Raw genomic sequence first — 18,245 nt, 5'->3', positions numbered from 1 at the left:
TCAGGGGGGACCTGATTGAGGTCTACAAAATCATGAGGGGTACAGACAAGGTGGATCACAAAAAGCTTTTTCCCCCCAGAGTGGGGGACTCAATTACTAGGGGTCATGAGTTCAAAGTGAGAGGAGGAAAGTTTAAGGGAGATATGCGTGGACAGTTCTTTACACAGAGGGTGGTGGGTGCCTGGAACGCGTTGCCAGCGGAGGTGGTAGACGCAGACACATTAGCGTCTTTTAAGATATATTTGGACAGGTACGTGGATGGGCAGGGAGCAAATGGACACAGACCGTTAGAAAATAGATGACAGGTTAGACACAGGATCTTGATCGGCGCAGGCTTAGAGGGCTGAAGGGCCTGTTCCTGTGCTGTAGGTTTCTTTGTTTCTTTGTTACTTGTCTAAGTCTTCCTAGCAATGTACTATGCTTTCAAATTTTGTGTCAGCTGCAAACGTAGCTTTGAAACTTTGCCATGCATACCTCAGTCCAGGTATATAATAAGAAGAGTCATAGCCCTAACTACTGGAGAACATCACTATATTTCTCTCATACTGATGAATAACTATCTATCAGGCAGGATGGGGATAAGGAGGCAACTGTTTTCTCAGCAAGTTGATAATCTTTGAAATTCTGAGATAATAGGAACTGCAGATGCTGGAGAATCCGAGATAACAAAGTGTGGAGCTGGATGAACACAGCAGGCCAAGCAGCATCTTAGGGGCAGAAAAGCTGACGTTTTGGGCCTAGACCCTTCATCATAAAAGCTGATGAAAGCGTTTCTGATGAAGGGTATAGGCCCGAAATGTCAGCTTTTGTGCTCCTAAGATGCTGCTTGGCCTGCTGTGTTCATCCAGCTCCACACTTTGTAATCTTTGAAATTCTGTTCCTCAGAATGGTGAAGTGTAGGATATCAATTATATTCATAGAACATAGAACATAGAACGTAACAGCACAGTACAGGCCCTTGGGCCCTCGATGTTGTGCCACCCTGTCATACCGATCTCAAGCCCATCTCACCTACACTATTCCATGTACGTCCGTATGCTTATCCAATGACGACTTAAACGTACCTAAAGTTGGCGAATCTACTACTGCTGCAGGCAAAGTGTTCCATTCCCTTACTACTCTCTGAGTAAAGAAACTACCTCTGACATCTGTCCTATATCTTTCACCCCTCAATTTAAAGCTATGCCCCCTCGTGCTCGCCGTCACCATCCTAGGAAAAAGGCTCTCCCTATCCACCCTATCTCACCCTCTGATTATTTTATATGTTTCAAAGATTGAGTTAGAAAGATTTTTGAGCTATAAATTAGTAAAGGGTAATGGCAGGGAAAGCAGACTGGAAAACGGAGGTGAAGCCATAATCGGATTACCCACAATCTTATAGAAGAACAAAGCATGACCAAAGGCTCAAACAACATACTCCTGCTCCCATTTCTTATGTTCTTCAATTCTTATGTTCACCCATCACTAATCTCTGCTTTCTAGCCTACCTTGTAACTATGCTGTGCTATCCCTTTAATCCCATATGTTTCAACCTTGCTAACAAATCCATCATTTTACACTTTGGTGAAACACTTTGGAAAGGCTCCAGTACACAAAATCAACCTCATGAGTTTCATCAACTTTCTTCATTACTTCAAAGAATGTAATCAAGTTGGTCAAACACAACGACCCAAGGGTCAGTAGCTAAAGTTGGCTGGATGGCTGGTTTTCAACAGAGTAGAAGCAGTAGCGCAGGTTCAAGTTCTGTATAGTTGGGTCACCAAGATGACCTCATTCTTAACCCAAGACATGGTGAGCCCTAGGTTAAAACTTCTTCTAAAAGTTTACTTGATGAGTTTAATCATTCAGCAATCTCTCAACAGAATACTAGACTTTGCTTTGCAAGGGGAAATTAATCTTTAAATATTATTAACAAGACAGACATGTTGTCAAAACATCACCTTCTACTCGCTGAATGACTGAGGCATTATCATGGAGTAAAGAGTGGGATACAATAGGTTTCCCAGGCTCCAAGGTAATTAAGGCTTGAACATGCTTTCATTTGCTTTTTCAGTTGTTTCAGCAGCGGGAGTCCGGAAGGAGGTGTGAGGGCAGCCTTGGAAGGTAAACCTTTCCTTTAAAAACTTCGTGAATAGGCAGAGTGCGCGCTGACCAGGAGCAGATAAAAGATGGCTGAGTAAGTGAGGTAATATATTTGGGTTAAAATAGTATCAGAGATAATGGGAACTGCAGATGCTGGAGAATTCCAAGATAATAAAATGTGAGGCTGGATGAACACAGCAGGCCAAGCAGCATCTCAGGAGCACAAAAGCTGACGTTTCGGGCCTAGACCCTTCATCAGAGAGGCTCTCTGATGAAGGGTCTAGGCCCGAAACGTCAGCTTTTGTGCTCCTGAGATGCTGCTTGGCCTGCTGTGTTCATCCATCCTCACATTTTATTATCTTAATATATTTGGGTTGGTGCTTTACCCGAAACACTATTCAGGTAGTGCTTCCGACCCATCCTGCTCCAAACAAAAAAAGTTCTGAGTACCAATTTGGTAAGTTACTAGTTTTTTCTTCCCCCAATAGTCTTTTTTTGGGAATTCAGAACAGTGGGAATGGATGTTAGGGCAGTTGCATGCTCCTCCTGTAGAACGTGGAAAGTAAGGGTCACCACTACTGGCCTTGCTGACTTCATCTGCGGGAAGCGTACCCAACTCCAGCTCCTCAGAAACCGCTTTAGGGAACTGGAGCTGGATGAACTTCAGATCATTCAGGAGGCTGAGGGGGTGACAGAGAGGAGTTACAGGGAGGTAGTCACACCTCAGGTACAGGCAAAAAGTAGATTGGTTACAGTCAAGGGATGGAAAGGGAACAGGCAGACAGTCCAGGGATCCCCTGTGGCTGTTTCCCTCAATAACAAGTATACCGTTTTGGATATTGTTGAGGGGGACAAATTACCAGGGGTAAGCAATGGGGTACAGATCTCTGGTGCAGAGTCTGTCCCGGTTGCTCAGAAGAGGGGAAAGAGGAGGAGAGCATTAGTCACTGGGGACTCCATAGTTAGGGAGACAGATAGGAGATTCTGTGGGAACGAGAGAAACTCGTGGTTGGCATGTTGCCTCCCAGGTGCCAGGGTCCGTGATGTCTCTGATCGTGTTTTCAACATCCTTAAGGGAGAGGGGAAGCAGCTCCAAGTCGTGGTCCACATAAGCACCAACGACATAGGCAGGAAAAGGGATGGGGATGTAAGAGAGAAATTCAAGGAGCTAGGTTGGAAGCTCAGAGCTCGAACAAACAGAGTTATCATCTCTGGTTTGTTACCCGTGCCACGTGGAGGGACAGCAGTTGAACATGTAGCTACAGAGATTGTACAGGAGGGAGGGATTCAGATACCTGGATAATTGGGGCTCATTCTGGGGTAGGTGGGGCCTCTACAAACAGGATGGTCTACACCTGAACCAGAGGGGTACCAATATCCTGGGTGGAGAATTTGCTAATGCTCTTTGGGAGGGTTTAAACTAATTCAGCAGGGGGATGGGAACCTGAATTGTAGCTCCAGTATACAGGAGCTTGAGAGTGGCGAGGTCATGAATAAGGTTTCAAGATCATTGGAGTGTACCGGCAGGCAGAAAGATGGTTTGCAGTGTGTCTACTTCAATACCAGGAGCATCCAGAATGAGGTGGGTGAGCTTGCAGCATGGATTGGTACCTGGGACCTCGATGTTGTGGCCATTTCGGAGACATGGATAGAGCAGGGACAAGAATGGTTGTTGCAGGTTCCAGGCTTTAGATGTTTCAGTAAGATCAGGGAAGGTGGGAAAAGAGGGGGAGGTGTGGCAGTGTTAGTCAAGGACAGTAGTACGGTGGTAGAAAGGAGGTCTGATGAGGACTCATCTACTGAGGTAGTATGGGCGGAATTTACAAACAGGAAAGGAAAGGTCACCCTGTTGGGAGTTTCCTATAGGCCTCCAAAAAGTTCCAGAGATGTAGAGGAAAGGATAGCAAAGATGATTCTAGACAGGAGCAAAAGGAACAGGGTAATTGTCATGGGGACTTTACCTTTCAAAATATTGACTGGAAACACTATTGTTCAAGTACTTTAGATGGGTCAGTTTTTGTCCAATGTGTGCAGGAGGATTTCCTGACACAGTACGTAGATAGGCCAACAAAAGGCGAGGCCACATTGGATTTGGTGCTGGGTAACGAACCAGGCCAGGTGTTAGATTTGGAGGTAGGTGAGCACTTTGGTGACAGTGACCACAATTCGGTTACATTTACTTTAGCGACGGAAAGTGATAGGCATATACCGCAGGGCAAGCGCTATAGCTGGGGGAAAGGCAACTATGAGGCGATTAGGCAAGACTTAGGATGGGGAAGGCAAGTGCAAGGGCTGGACACAATAGAAATGTGGAGCTTGTTCAAGGAACAGCTACTGCGTGTCCTTGTTAAGTATGTACCTGTCAGGCAGGGAGGAAATGGTCAAGTGAGGGAACTGTGGTTTACTAAAGAACTTGAATCTTTTGTCAAGTGGAAGGAGGCGGCTTATGTAAAGATGAGGCACAAAGGCTCAATTAGGGCGTTTGAGAGTTACAAGTTAGCCAGGAAGGACCTAAAGAGAGAGCTAAGAAGAGCCAGGAGGGGGCATGAGAAGTCTTTGGCAGATAGGATCAAGGAAAACCCTAAAGCTTTCTATAGGTATGTCAGGAATAAAAAAGAATGACCAGACTGAGATGAGGGCCAGTCAAGGACAGTAGTGGGAAGTTGTGTGTGGAGTCCAAAGAGATAGGAGAGGTGCTAAATGAATATTTTTCATCAGTACTCACAAAGGAAAAAGACAATGTTGTCGAGGAGAATACTGAGATACAGTCTATTAGACTAGACGGGATTAAGGTTCATAATGAGGTGGTGTTAGCAATTCTGGAAAGTGTGAAAATAGATAAGTCCCTTGGGCTGGATGGGATCTATCCTACGATTCCCTGGGAAGCTACAGAGAAGATTGCACAGCCTTTAGCTTTGATCTTTATGTCATCATGATCTACAGAATAGCGCCAGAAGACCAGAGGATAGCCAATGTTGTCCCCTCCTTCAAGAAGGGGAGTAGAGACAACCCTGGTAATTATAGACCAGTGAGCCTTACTTCAGTTGTTTGTAAAGTGTTGGAAAGGATTATACAAGATAGAATTTATAATCATCTAGAAAGGAATAATTTGATTAGGGATAGTCAACACAGTGTTGTGAAGGGTAGGTCATGCCTCACAAACCTTATCGAGTACTTTGAGAAGGTGACCAAACAGGTGGATGAGGGTAAAGCAGTTGATGTGGTGTATATGGATTTCAGTAAAGCTTTCGATAAGGTTCCCCACAATAGCTATTGCAGAAAATACGGAGGCATGGGATTGAGGGTGGTTTAGCCGTTTGGATCAGAAATTGGCTAGCTGTAAGGCGGCAGGGGGTGGTGGTTGATGGGAAATGTTCATCCTGGAGTTCAGTTACTAGTGGTGTACCACAAGGATGTGTTTTGGGGTCACTGCTGTTTGTCATTTTTATAAATGACCTGGATGAGGGCAGAGAAGGATGGGTTAGTAAATTTGCAGATGGCGCTAAAGTCAGTAAAACTGTGGATAGTGCGGAAAAACGTTGCAGGTTATAGAGGGACATAGATCAGCTGCAGAGCTGGGCTGAGAGGAGGAAAATGGAGTTTAATGCAGAAAAGCATGAGGTGATTCACTTTGGAAGGAGTAACATGAATAGAGTGTACTGGCTAATGGTAAGATTCTTGGTAGTGCAGATGAGCAGAGAGATGTTGGTGTCCATGTGCATAGATCCCTGAAAGTTAACAACCCTACCAACCTGGGTGGCAAGAAGGTGTACGGTGTGTTTGGTTTCATTGGTAGAGGGATTGAGTTTGGGAGCCATGAGGTCATGTTACAGCTGTACAAAACTCTGGTGCGGCCGCACTTGGAGTATTGAGTACAGTTCTGGTCGCCACATTATAGGAAGGATGTGGAAGCATTGGAAAGGGTGCAGAGGAGATTTACCAGGATGTTGCCTGAAATGGAGGGATGGTCTTATGAGGAAAGTCTAAGGGACTTGAGGCTGTTTTGTTAGAGAGAAGGTGGTTAAGAGGCGACTTGATAGAGACATACAAGATGATTAGAGGATTAGATAGGGTGGACAGTGACAGCCTTTTTCCTCGAATGGTGACGGCTAGCACGAGGGGACATAGCTTTAAATTGAGGGGGGGTAGATATAGGACAGATGTCAGAGGTAGGTTTTTTACTCAGTGAGTAGTAAGGGCGTGGAATGTCCTGCCTGCAATAGTAGTAGACTTGCCAACTTTAAGGACATTTAAATGGTCATTGGATAAACATATGGACGATAATGGAATAGTATAGGTTAGATGGACTTCACATTGTTGCACCGACCTGTGAAACCATTGAGGACCGAAGGACATTACAGTGCAGTACAGGCCCTATGTTCTATGAAGGAAAGGATCTATGCTAGAAACAACATGTACTGAACACAAAGCTAAATGAGCCATGTTATGAGCCTAATTATCTAAAATAGTTACTAGCATTGCTATGAGCACACAAAATTGTTCAGCAACTGCTGAATCAAAGAATGACAAAAATGGTACAGGCCATTTCCCTGGCATCGCACCAGTACTAAAATGCAGTGTTCATACAGTGGTATTTTTCCCTAACAAGATGCTGCCCTCAGTTTTAAAATGTTTTTCTGCCTATTACCTAACTGAACAACACTAACAATTTCAGTGCCAACACAATGCCAGGCACTGAGGCGGAACATCCCATCAATTGGCTATCAAATCCAACAGCATGTTCTTTCTGTTGCTCATGACAAAGTACAGGCCCTGCTCAACCAGCCACGCTTGCAAACTGCAAGCATGTTGGATGTACTTCTGAAATTTGTATTTTTGTTTAATTGTTTCTTATTAACAATATTAAAATTAATCCTCTAACGCGTTACATAACATCAATATTTGTGACTAACAGCATCTGCAGCAAGGGTGACTGTGCATTGGTATTTCACACGCTACACCATAATAAACCAATGAAAATACATGTTTTCCTCAGTTAATGACACATATAATTACATGTCAGACAGGATACAGAGCACCCAAAAGAGACCAGCTCGTTTATACATGGCTTAATTATCTTCTTCATTCTCGTTCCTCAATCTTACTTGTCCTTTCTCAATCATGACTTCACCTAAAACATGTTCATGCTATCAGCCTTAAAAATAGTTCTTGTGACAGCAAGTTGTGAATGCTCACTACACTTGTTTAACAAAACTCATTTTATCACTTAATGACATCAACAGTATGCATAATTAAATCAACTAAGACCTTATAAAACTAGAATGGAAATTTCTTGATAGAAAACAATATAACTTGCATGGAGGCGCTTTTGTAGGCCAATTGGAACATTCTTACCTCTGGGCTAGAAAGTCCAGTTTCTTGTCCCACTATGCTGGAAATGTGTCTGAACAGGTTGATACAAAATACTTACAAATTAGCATGGACTCTAGGAAAACTAAAAACATGTTAAAATATGCAAATTTCAAGAATGAAATCTCAGAGTCATTCAGCACAGAAGAAACTATTTGCTCTCTTGAGTCTGTGCCAACCAATCATCATTACTCCCACATCCTAACATTTGGCCCATAGCCTTGAATGTTATGACAATTCACACAATCATTCGAGTACTTTTTAAAAGGTTGAAAGTTTTCCACCCTCCACTAACCTTCCAGGCAACAGAGTTCAGAGTCCAGATTCCCCAAGCCAGCTGGGTGAAAAAACGTTTTTCAAATTCCGTCTAAATTTATGAAGCTAAAGGTAAGAGGTTATGTCCTCTGGTTATTGATTCTTCAACAAGGGAACAGTCCCTCATAACCTTATACACCTCTATCAGGTCCCCATTCAGCCTTCTCCGATCCAAGGAAAACAACTCAAACATACCCAATCACTCTTCATAGCTAAACTGTTCTATCCCAGGTAATATCTTAGTGAATCTCTTCTGCACCCCACCCAGTGCAATCGCATCCTTCCTAAACTGTAATTACCAGATGTGCACACAGTAATCCATCTGTGGTCTAAACAATGTTTTGTACAGCTCCAACATAACCTTTCTTCTGCTATAACCTATGCCACGACTACAAAGGCAAGTGTCATGTATGCCTTGTTAATTACCCTATTAACTTGCCCTGCCGCTTTCGGAGATCTATGGACAAACACCCCAAATTCCCTTCATTCTTCTGAGCTTCATGGTGTCTTGCCATTTATTAAGTGTTCCTGAGTTGGGAATGAGTTAGCTCAATTGTCTAGATGGCTGGTTTGTGATGCAGAGTGATGCAACAACATGGGTTCAATTCCAAAATCACTGAGATTACCATGGTTGTCCCACCTTCTCAACCTCGCTGCTCACCTGAGGCATGGTGATCCTCAGGTTAAACTGAGTACCATTTATCTCTCTTCCATGAGAAAGCAGCCTTATGAGCATCTGGTGCTATGACGATTTTACCTTTACATCATGGCATTTAGGACAGCTCAAATACCAAATTGACAGTTTAGAAAATATTCCTTTATAAAACTTAGCATTTTGCTGGATTCCATGCATTGACACCTATCCTTGATACATGTGCAAATTAAATATGTTGTGATTTGCACGAATTCCCATGAAATAGTATCTAAATTTTTATATCCAAAGCTGAATACACTTACATCAGAAGCACTGCAGGAGCAGACAATATCCAGCAGCTGTTCAGCTCTCCTCACAAAATACCACAACACTGTATTTGGATGTGGCAGCTTATTGCTTATGTTCTTCAGTGAAGAATAGTGAATATCACCACCACATTTGGGATTTTATGAGGAGATTTAGAAGTGAGAACACTAGCTGCAAATATCTAAATCTACATGTGTCAAAAGCATTCTTACCAAAGAAAAGCTATAGCATGCTAGGCCTTCAATGTGCTGAATACAAAGTAATGGACTAAGCTTGGAACCCAGATCCCTAAGACAGAAGATTCAATCTGTTATGTCTTTAGTGGAAGAAACAATGGGAACATAAATATATTTCCACGTGTTCCAGGAAAAATAATGCTACAAGTCTGTCAGCAGCTAATTCAATGGAAAGGCTTCAAAATATTTCCACCACGCCTTCCCCCACTGGGCGGGGTGTGGTAGCTGAAAATATATTTTAAGAAGAATTGATACAAAACATTGCCAGAGCAATTTCACTCCACTCAATTTACAGCTAGTAACTATTAAAATTCAACACACCTTCAAACAGAACCTTTTAAATATCCTTTTTTTAAAAATGATCCATAGAATAATGAAAATCTTGTTAATTGCTTGAAATATTCTAAACATGGCTTAAAGTCCTTTGTAATTATACCTTCTGCCACAAGATGTTGTGCTTCTATTTCATTTCTTGTCCGAGCACCCCAGCAAATACATGGTATGTAGGATTCTGCTGGGGAAGAAGGATCCTTCTCCACAACAGTCATAGATAAAAAGCGAATTATTCTAAATTTTAAGATAAACCAAACGGCCACTCAGCTTCTTTCTTGTCGAATTACATTCTTACAGTCAACCTATTCATAAACCAGCCAAACATGAATCATTGGAACCTGGACCTTTTTACCCAACGTCACAAGTAGTATACTTCCTAGTTGTAACACCGTCTGCACGTTTCACCATGATTTTACACAGCGGCAGCATTGCACATTCCACAGAGACCGCCTCCACACTGTGAAGGCATACTATTGCACAAAGTGAGTATGTGAAGATCTCATTGGTTCAGTTTGCAATAAAACAAACAGACATGCAATATATAGGAACTCTTGCCAAACACCATTCAATGAGGTGGGGCACCACAGATTAGAATGTTTAACATAAACCATAAGCATAGAAGGCACTTGTTTTAGCATGGGTCAATTCTCAAGAAAAAGGACTTCTCATCACTCAACCTCAGCTTCTGCACTGAAAAGGGCCAAAATGACTTGCAAACAGTTCTCAAATGGAATTGAATCAATGGCATTCGATTGCCTACTCCATTGAATATTTACAGAATTAATCCTTATATATTTTCACATTATTTACCTGTGCTGTGTCTCTGAAAACATTTCACAAAATATTTGTTGATTTAAGCTTGAAATTACATGAACGAGGTATAGTGTTTGTGGCAATCTTGACCATCTTCATGGGGCTTAATTTATCTAGTTTAATTTATCTAAAAAAAATCACAAATGCTGGAAACACACAACCCAAATCAGCATTTGTGGAAAGGACAGACAAGTTGGAAAGGACAGGCAAGTTAATAATCTAACTGTGAACACTTACCCTCAGCATTTTCTTAGAAACAAAAACAAAAACATTGTCAGGGAGGCTTTCTTAATTATCCTGACATTTTTATATTTGTTTGAAATGACTGTGCTACTCACAAATTTATACTATCACAATCTTTTTTTACTTTCATTCCCAGGATCAATTCAATTACTTTCGTTTTCATGTTTACCTTCTTCACTGATGTTGGGGCAGTGTTTGCCTTCTGGCAAAGACTCAGTTTGGAAGTACCTTTCAGTAGACAATGAAACAGTAGATAATCACATGGTGTCAAATATGCACACAATTTTAAAAAAAGGCAGTAGGTAACTGCATGCAAAATCAGAGACAGCTGGTTGGTGTGACTAACGTTTGACATACAATACGTATCACAACAAGATATCTTGTTTTGTGGACTTATTTGACCGCAGCTTAAAGGGTTCAAATTCCAAATCAGTACAAGCAATTCCTTTTGAACTTTCTTGCACAGATAAAGGTGAAAATGTTTGGATCAATATACAACTTAAAATAAACAGCTTTTGATCCGCAATCCCTAAACAGATACTCATTAAAGTTTCGCTTAAAACAGGAAAACATATTTACTGGTGAAACAAAATTCAAGCAAGAAATATATATTACACAGCAACTAATAGATTACGGAGGGCTTACAGCAATTTCCAGCTTAGCAAAGATGCAGGACTTGTGAGAAAAGAATCATAAGATTTGTAATACATAGTCCTATATCTAGAAATAAACTAAGTTTGGTGGCACAGTAGTCAGCACTGCTGCCTCATGTCACCATGGACCTGGGTTCAATTCCAGACTTGAGACTGGCAGTGCAGTTTGCACGTCTTCCCCACGTCTGTGGGGTTTTCACTGGGTGCTGTTTCCTTCCACAGTCAAAAGATGTGCAGGTGAGATGGACTGGCTATGATAAATTTCCCCAAAATGTTTAGGCCAGATGGGATAGCCATGATAAATGAGGGGTTATGGGGATAGGATGGAATGTTCATTGGAGATTTGGTGCAAACTCACTGAGCCAAAAGTAGGGATTCTCTGAAATGTAAAATAAAAATGTTAATAAAGCACAATATCTAGAAAGGGAGAATAAAAAGGTGTTTAAAATTTAGTCTCATGCCTTTGTTACGGACCAGACCAAACCACCTTCAAATATATCCAGGTGATGGCGTAGACCTCAACTTTAAAGACAAGTGCAAGTTGCTGCATTCCTGATGTAACTCAATTGGCCACACTATTTGGTTTTAACAAAACACAATTTATTCTTATACCCAGTTAAAATACAAACAAATGAAAGAAGAATTGGTATAATTTCAACTCTATTGGAAAGTTTAACAGAATAATATATTATTTAACTAGTAAACAGTAACTGTTCCAATATAGTAACATCCCATAAACACACCCTTGGGAAAGACAAAGACTGTAAAACAGATTGTCTCACATGTGACTCTAGCAGCAGAAACAGAATCCAAGCTTTTAGCATAGCAGAGCCAGATGTAGCAGCTACCACAGCTAACTTCAAAACCCCAGCAACTGCTGAAAGCCAAACGAAAACCCTGGTTCCGTGGGAGCCCGTGTCCACCCATTCATATTGCTGCTTTTGCTCTGACTTCTAAGGGAAAAAAACAACAAGGCCCCACAAGATGTTTACTTTATTGGTTTTGAGGAGAAACTCAACACCTATTGCCCAAACCTCTCCAATACCAATCAGGACAAAATATACCTCTTACACTGTAGTTTCCTCAAAATTTACAATGACAACCAAGAGAAAAATCAATAAATGAATAAAATCAAAATTCACTATCCGTTGTCATAGTTGCTGCTTCAACACAATGTCTCACCTGATTAATGTTACAAAAATTAGAAATGCTTGCAATTAATTTTACCTGGGAAGCAGCAAATACAGGAGGCTGTGAGATATCAACTAAGCCTGAGATCCAATAAATCTGCAATCCTTGCTCACGCTGAGATTTTTTTTGTGTAAGATTTGTAGCTCGGGTTGTGGCCGGTTGGCTCGCTCGCCAAGCTGGCTCATTGTTCCGCAGACGTTTCACTACTCTGCTGGGTAACATCATCAGTGCATCCTCCGATGAAGCACTGTTGTGTTTTCCCACCTGTTATTTAAACTCTGGTGTCCGTTGAACCGGGTTACCTCACTTCGGGTTTTCCTTCGCAGTGGAGTATATATAGGGTCTAGCTCTATGCGTTTGTTGATGGCCTTCTTAGCAGAGAACCAGGCCTCCAGCAATTCCCATGCATGTCCCTGCTTGGCCTGATCCTTTGAAAGAATATCGGGAATGTAGGGTGAATCTAAAATGAGGAATTAAGAGGGCTAAAAGGGTATATGAGATATCTTTAGCAAAAATGGTTATGGGAAATCCCAAAGCCTTTTATTCACATATAAACAGCAAGAGGGTAACTAGAGAAAGGACTGACCCACTTCAGGACAAAGAAGGAAAGTTATGCGTTGAGTCAGAGAAAATGGGTGACAATCTTAACAAGTGCTTTACATCGGTATTCACCAAGGAGAGGGAATGGTGGATGTTGAGGCTAGGGATAGATGTTTGATTACTCTAGATCAATTCCGCATAAGGAGGGAGTAAGTGTTGGGTATCCTAAAAGGCATTAAGGTGGACAAGTCCCCAGGTCCAGATGGGATCTATCCCAGGTTTTTGAGGGAAGCGAGAGAAGCAATAGCTGGGGCCTTAACAGATATCTTTGTAGCATCCTTAAACACGGGTGAGGTCCCAGAGGACTGGAGAATTGCTAATGTTGTCCCCTTGTTTAAGAAGGGTAGCAGGGATAATCCAGGTAATTATTGACCGGTGAGCCTGACATCAGTGGTAGGGAAGCTGCTGGAAAAGATACTGAGGGATAGGATCTATTCCCATTTAGAAGAAAATGGGCTTATCAGTGATAAATAACATGGTTTTGTGCAGGGAAGGTCATGTCTTACCAACTTAATAGAATTCTTTGAGGACATGACCAAGTTGATTGATGAGGGAAAGGCTGTAGATGTCATATACATGGACTTCAGTTAGGCATTTGATAAGGTTGCCCATGGCAGGCTGATGGAGAAAGTGGAGTTGCATGGGGTCCAGGGTGTGCGAGCTAGATGGATTAAAAAACTGGCTAAGCAACAGGAGACAAAGAGTAGTAGTGGAAGGGGGTTTCTCAAATTGGAGACCTGTGACCAGTGGTGTTCCACAGGGATCTGTGCTAGGACCACTGTTGTTTGTGATATACATAAATGATTTTGAGGAAGGTATAGGTGGTCTGATTAGCAAGTTTGCAGATGACACGAAGATTGGTGGAGTAGCAGACAGTGAAGGGGACTGTCAAAGATTACAGCAGAATACAGATAGATTGAAGAGTTGGGCAGATAAACAGCAGATGGAGTTCAATCCGGGCAAATGCGAGGTGATGTATTTTGGAAGATCTAATTCGCAAGCAAACTATACAGTAAATGGAAAAGTCCTGGGGAAAATTGATGTTCAGAGAGATCTGGGTGTTCAGGTCCGTTGCCCCTCGAAGGTGGCAATGCAGGTCAAAACAGTGGTCAAGGCGGCATACGGCATGCTTTCCTTCATCGGACGGTGTATTGAGTACAAGAGTAGGCAGGTCATGTTATAGTTGTAGAAGACTTTGGTTCAGCCACATTTAGAGTACTGCATACAATTCTGGTCACCGCATTACCAAAAGGATGTGGATGCTTTGGAGAGGGTGGAGAGGACGTTCACCAGGATGTTGCCTGGTATGGAGGGCACTAACTATGAAAAAAGGTTGAGTAGTTTAGGATTATTTTCATTAGGAAGATGAAGATTGAGGGGGGGACCTGATTGAGGTCTCCAAACTCATGAGAGGTACAGACAAGGTGGATAGCAAGAAGTTTCCCCCCTCCCTGCCCCCAGCACAGAGTGGGGGACCCAATTACTAGGGGTCATGATTTCAAGGTGAGGAGGAAAGTTTATGGGAGATATGTGTGGAACGTTCTTTACACAGAGGGTGTGGATGCTTAGAACGCATTGCCAGCGGAGGTGGTAGATACAGACATGATAGTGTCTTTTAAGATGTATCTGGACAGGCACGTTGATGGGCAGGGAGCAAACGGATACAGACTCGTCGGGAATAGGTGACAGGTTTAGACAGAGGATCTCGATCGGAGCAGGCTTGGAGGGACAAAGGGTCTGTTCCTGTGCTGTAATTTTCTTTGTTCTTTATTCTGACCCAGGAGCCTAGTGTTATCCCAACCAAACTGGTGGTTTTTATTACCCATGTGGATGGACATGAGCGAGTATTGGTCGTGTCTTTATTGTTGCTAGTTGATGTTCAAGTACTCTTGTGGCTAATTTTCTTCCTATCTGTCCAATGTAATTTTTGTCACAATTAGCCTCAAGAGTACACGAACATCAGCAGGGTAATGATGTTACCCAGCAGGAGAATGAAACTCTGCGGAACAACAAACCAGCTCATCGAGCCAACCACACACAACATCACACTGATATTTCAAAGATGCAAACAACAGCATGCCAACATCACTCCTGCACTTCAAGGAATCAATTAAACTAGTCATTTGGATTTCAGCGCTGTATCAGAACACAGAACATAGAACAGTACAGCACAGTACAGGCCCTTCGGCCCATGATGTTGTGTCAAACTTTATTCCTAAACCTAAGGTCTATCTAACCTCCACCGCCACCTTATACTATCATCCATACACCTATCTCTTAGTCGCTTAAATGCCCCAATGAGGCCGACTCCACTACCTTCTCCGGCAATGCATTCCATACCCCGATCACTTTCTGAGTAAAAAACCTACCTCTGATGTCTCCCCTGTATCTACCTCCGCTCACTCTAAAACTATGTCCCCTCGAAAAAGCTACCTCCACCCTAGGAAAAAGTCTCTGGCTGTCTACTTATCTATATCTCTGATCGTTTTGTACACCTCTATTAAGTCACCTCTCATCCTTTGTTGTTTTACAAAGCCCTAGCTCTCTCAACCTTTCTTCATTACACCTTCCCTCCATTCCGGGCAACATCCTGGAAAATCTCCTCTGCACCTTTTCCAATGCTTCCAGATCTTTCCTGTAATGAGGTGACCAGAACTGGACACAATACTCCAGATATGGCCGAACCAGGCTTTTGTACAGCTGGAGCATAACTTCATGGCTCTTGAACTCAATCCCTCTATTAATGAAAGCTAACACACCATACGCCTTCTGAACAACTCTACCAACCTGGGTGGTAGCTTTCAGGGAACTGTGGACATGAACCCCAAGATCCCTCTGCTCCTCCACGCTGCCAAGAATCTTTCTGTTAACCCTGTATTCTGCTTTCAAGTTTATCCTTCCAAAATGAATCACCTCATACTTTTCAGGATTAAACTCCATCCGCAACTTCTCAGCCTAGCTCTGCATTCTATCAATGTCCCTTTATAACCGAGAACAGCCCTCCGCACTATCCACAATGTGACCCACCGTCGTATCGTCCACAAACTTGCTAATCCACCCTTCCACTCCTTCATCCAAATCATTTACAAAAATCACTAATAGAAGAGAACCCACAACAGATCCTTGTGGTACACCACGCGTAACTGAGCGCCATGTTGAATATTTTCGGTCCACTACCACCCTTTGTCTTCTAAGGGTCAGCCAATTCTGAATACAATCTGCCACATTTCCCCCAACCCCATGCTGCTTGAGCTTACCATGGGAAACCTTATCAAACGCCTTAAATTCATGTATACCACATCCATTGATTCACCTTCATCCACGTGTTTGATCACCTCTTCAAAGAATTCAATAACACGTGTGAGGCATGATCTACCCCTCACAAATCCATGCTGACCATCATGAATCAAACTGTGCCTTTCCAAGTGATCATAGATCCTGTCTCTCAGAGCCCTTTCAAATAATTTGCCCACCACTGAAGTAAGGCTAACTGGCCTGCAATTTCCGGGGTTATCCCTATTCCCTTCCTGAACAAGGGGATAACATTCGCCTCTTTCCAATCTTCCGGGAATATACCCATGGGCAGTGAGGATAAAAAGATCACCACCAAAGGCCCCACGATCTCTTCCCATAGAATCCTTGGATAAATCCCATCACGCCCAGGGGGCTTATCCATCTTCAACTTCCTCAGAATTCCTAGCACGTCTCCTTTACTAACATCAACCTCCTTAGCCTACCTGTGGGCTTCACACTTTCCTCCCCTCCAACTAGGTCCCTCTCAGTTGTGAATACTAGAAAAGTACTCATTAAGGGCCTCTCCTCTCTTTAGGCTCTGTGCACAAATTCCCTTTACAATTCTTGATCGGCCCTAACCTTTCTCTGGTCGTTCTCTTGCTCTGCATGTGTAAAAAGCCTTGGGGTTTTCCTTGATCCTATATGCCAAGGTTTTCTCATGCCCCCTTATAGCTCTCCTAAGCCCTTTCTTCAGCTCCTTCCTGGATAACTTGTATCCCACTAGAGCCTTTTCCGTTCCTCTTTTCCTAAGCCTTACAAAAGCCTCCTTCTTCCTCTTAGCCAGTCGTTCGACCTCTCTCAAGAACCATGGCTCCCTCAGTCAACCGCATCTTCTCTGTTTGCTAGGGACAAACATATCGAGCCGAGCACGTGCAGTATACGTTTCTTAAACAATCTCCATATTTCTGTGGTGCTCTTCCCTACAGCATCACGGATTCTGTTCAGTAAACTGCTGTGCAACATACCAAGCTTGTCCCATGGGATGTAGAAGCCTAATGTGGACTCGTTCTGAACCCTAGCTCAACTTCTTACAGGTTTATGGCATATATCTGCTCTACGTATTTTTAAACCTGGCAGTGTGCTTTCACAGTCAGAACACAAAGGTAATATTTGCCAGTGAGTTCAAAGAAGCTATCACAATCTACAGAGAGATGGAAAACTTTCAAAACAAACCTGAATTTCCAGTTAAGATCTGAGAGAATGACAGACCAAAATTTCACGTTTTAAAGTTTTACTGTAACAAAATACATTTTAAAAAATCTTAACACTACTGCCTGTTTGCAGACAACCTATACTTCAAACTGCAGGAGAAAAGATTCATCATTTAACTTTTAGCACAGCAGAAAATGTCCTGCTATGGTTAGACAGTTCATTGTCCTGTAAGTATACACTTCATTCCCCAGGTGTCAGGTTCATCTTCTAGTGGCTTGCTTCTTTACTTTCTCAGCAAGGTATTTATAATTGCAGCACTGAACTTCCCTGTAAAAATTAGGATGCAGATTTATTCTTCTTGCTTAAGCTGGGTGAATAACTCCTTATAAATTCAGCATCCAATTTGAGTGATAGCTCTCACTCACATTCCACATGAATAATAGTCAGCCTTTTCTATTCCACCTCTCAGGATGGCTAACCACCATACAAGTCAAAACTGCTGTTTGCCTTTGATATTCATGGCTTTTAGATGGATGCCTTAAACCTGATCTTAAAAATGCCTTCCACTATCCTCTTCACTATGGCAACAGGAAACCTATTAGGCATGCAACATCAGGGGCCGAAGGGCCTGTACTGTGCTGTTATGTTCTTATGGTCTATGTAACAAATGGTAACAATTATCATTGATCTAACCCCCTTGCACTCAGTTAGATTTCAGAACAGGTCAAATGGCTCCATTTGTTTCCCTTAAACTGAAAGTTACAGTTCCAAAATATAACCTTATAAACCTTGTAATTTTAACACCACAAATATCCTGCAATCTAAGCTCATCTTCTCAAACTTCAGTTTAACTTTAGCGACAAGTCAAAAGGCTGCTTCATGCATCCTCCTAACTGCAATTATAATGTCAGCAAGCAGGTAAGCAGCCAATCGCAGTGAACAATCCTCACTAACAGTAATGATTACCATTCACTTTTCAGAAATCTAAAATAAATGAATTGA

At 42.3% G+C, this 18,245-nt stretch overlaps 1 protein-coding gene across 18 annotated transcripts in view; it reads right to left on the bottom strand.

The window, feature by feature from the left end:
• LOC125451742 (focal adhesion kinase 1) overlaps positions 1-18,245 on the bottom strand; it is a 481,699-nt gene that overhangs the window by 270,093 nt on the left and 193,361 nt on the right. For 4 of the 18 annotated variants that reach the window (XM_059646198.1, XM_059646211.1, XM_059646204.1 and 1 more), the window contains exon 1: positions 9,401-9,617. The exons of 5 other annotated variants lie outside the window; for them this stretch is intronic. In XM_059646198.1, coding sequence (XP_059502181.1) covers positions 9,401-9,512 — 112 coding nt within the window. In that variant the 5' untranslated portion in view covers positions 9,513-9,617. Of the gene's footprint in view, positions 1-9,400; positions 9,643-18,245 lie in introns of those variants that run through there. 9 more of the 18 variants (XM_059646212.1, XM_059646210.1, XM_059646214.1 and 6 more) reach the window with 7 other exon arrangements.

The sequence above is a fragment of the Stegostoma tigrinum genome, chromosome 5 (assembly GCF_030684315.1).
Source record: "Stegostoma tigrinum isolate sSteTig4 chromosome 5, sSteTig4.hap1, whole genome shotgun sequence".
NCBI classification, from domain to species: Eukaryota; Metazoa; Chordata; class Chondrichthyes; order Orectolobiformes; family Stegostomatidae; genus Stegostoma; species Stegostoma tigrinum.
Note: the sequence above shows the minus strand (reverse complement) of the source record. Positions and strands in the feature narration are given on the sequence as shown.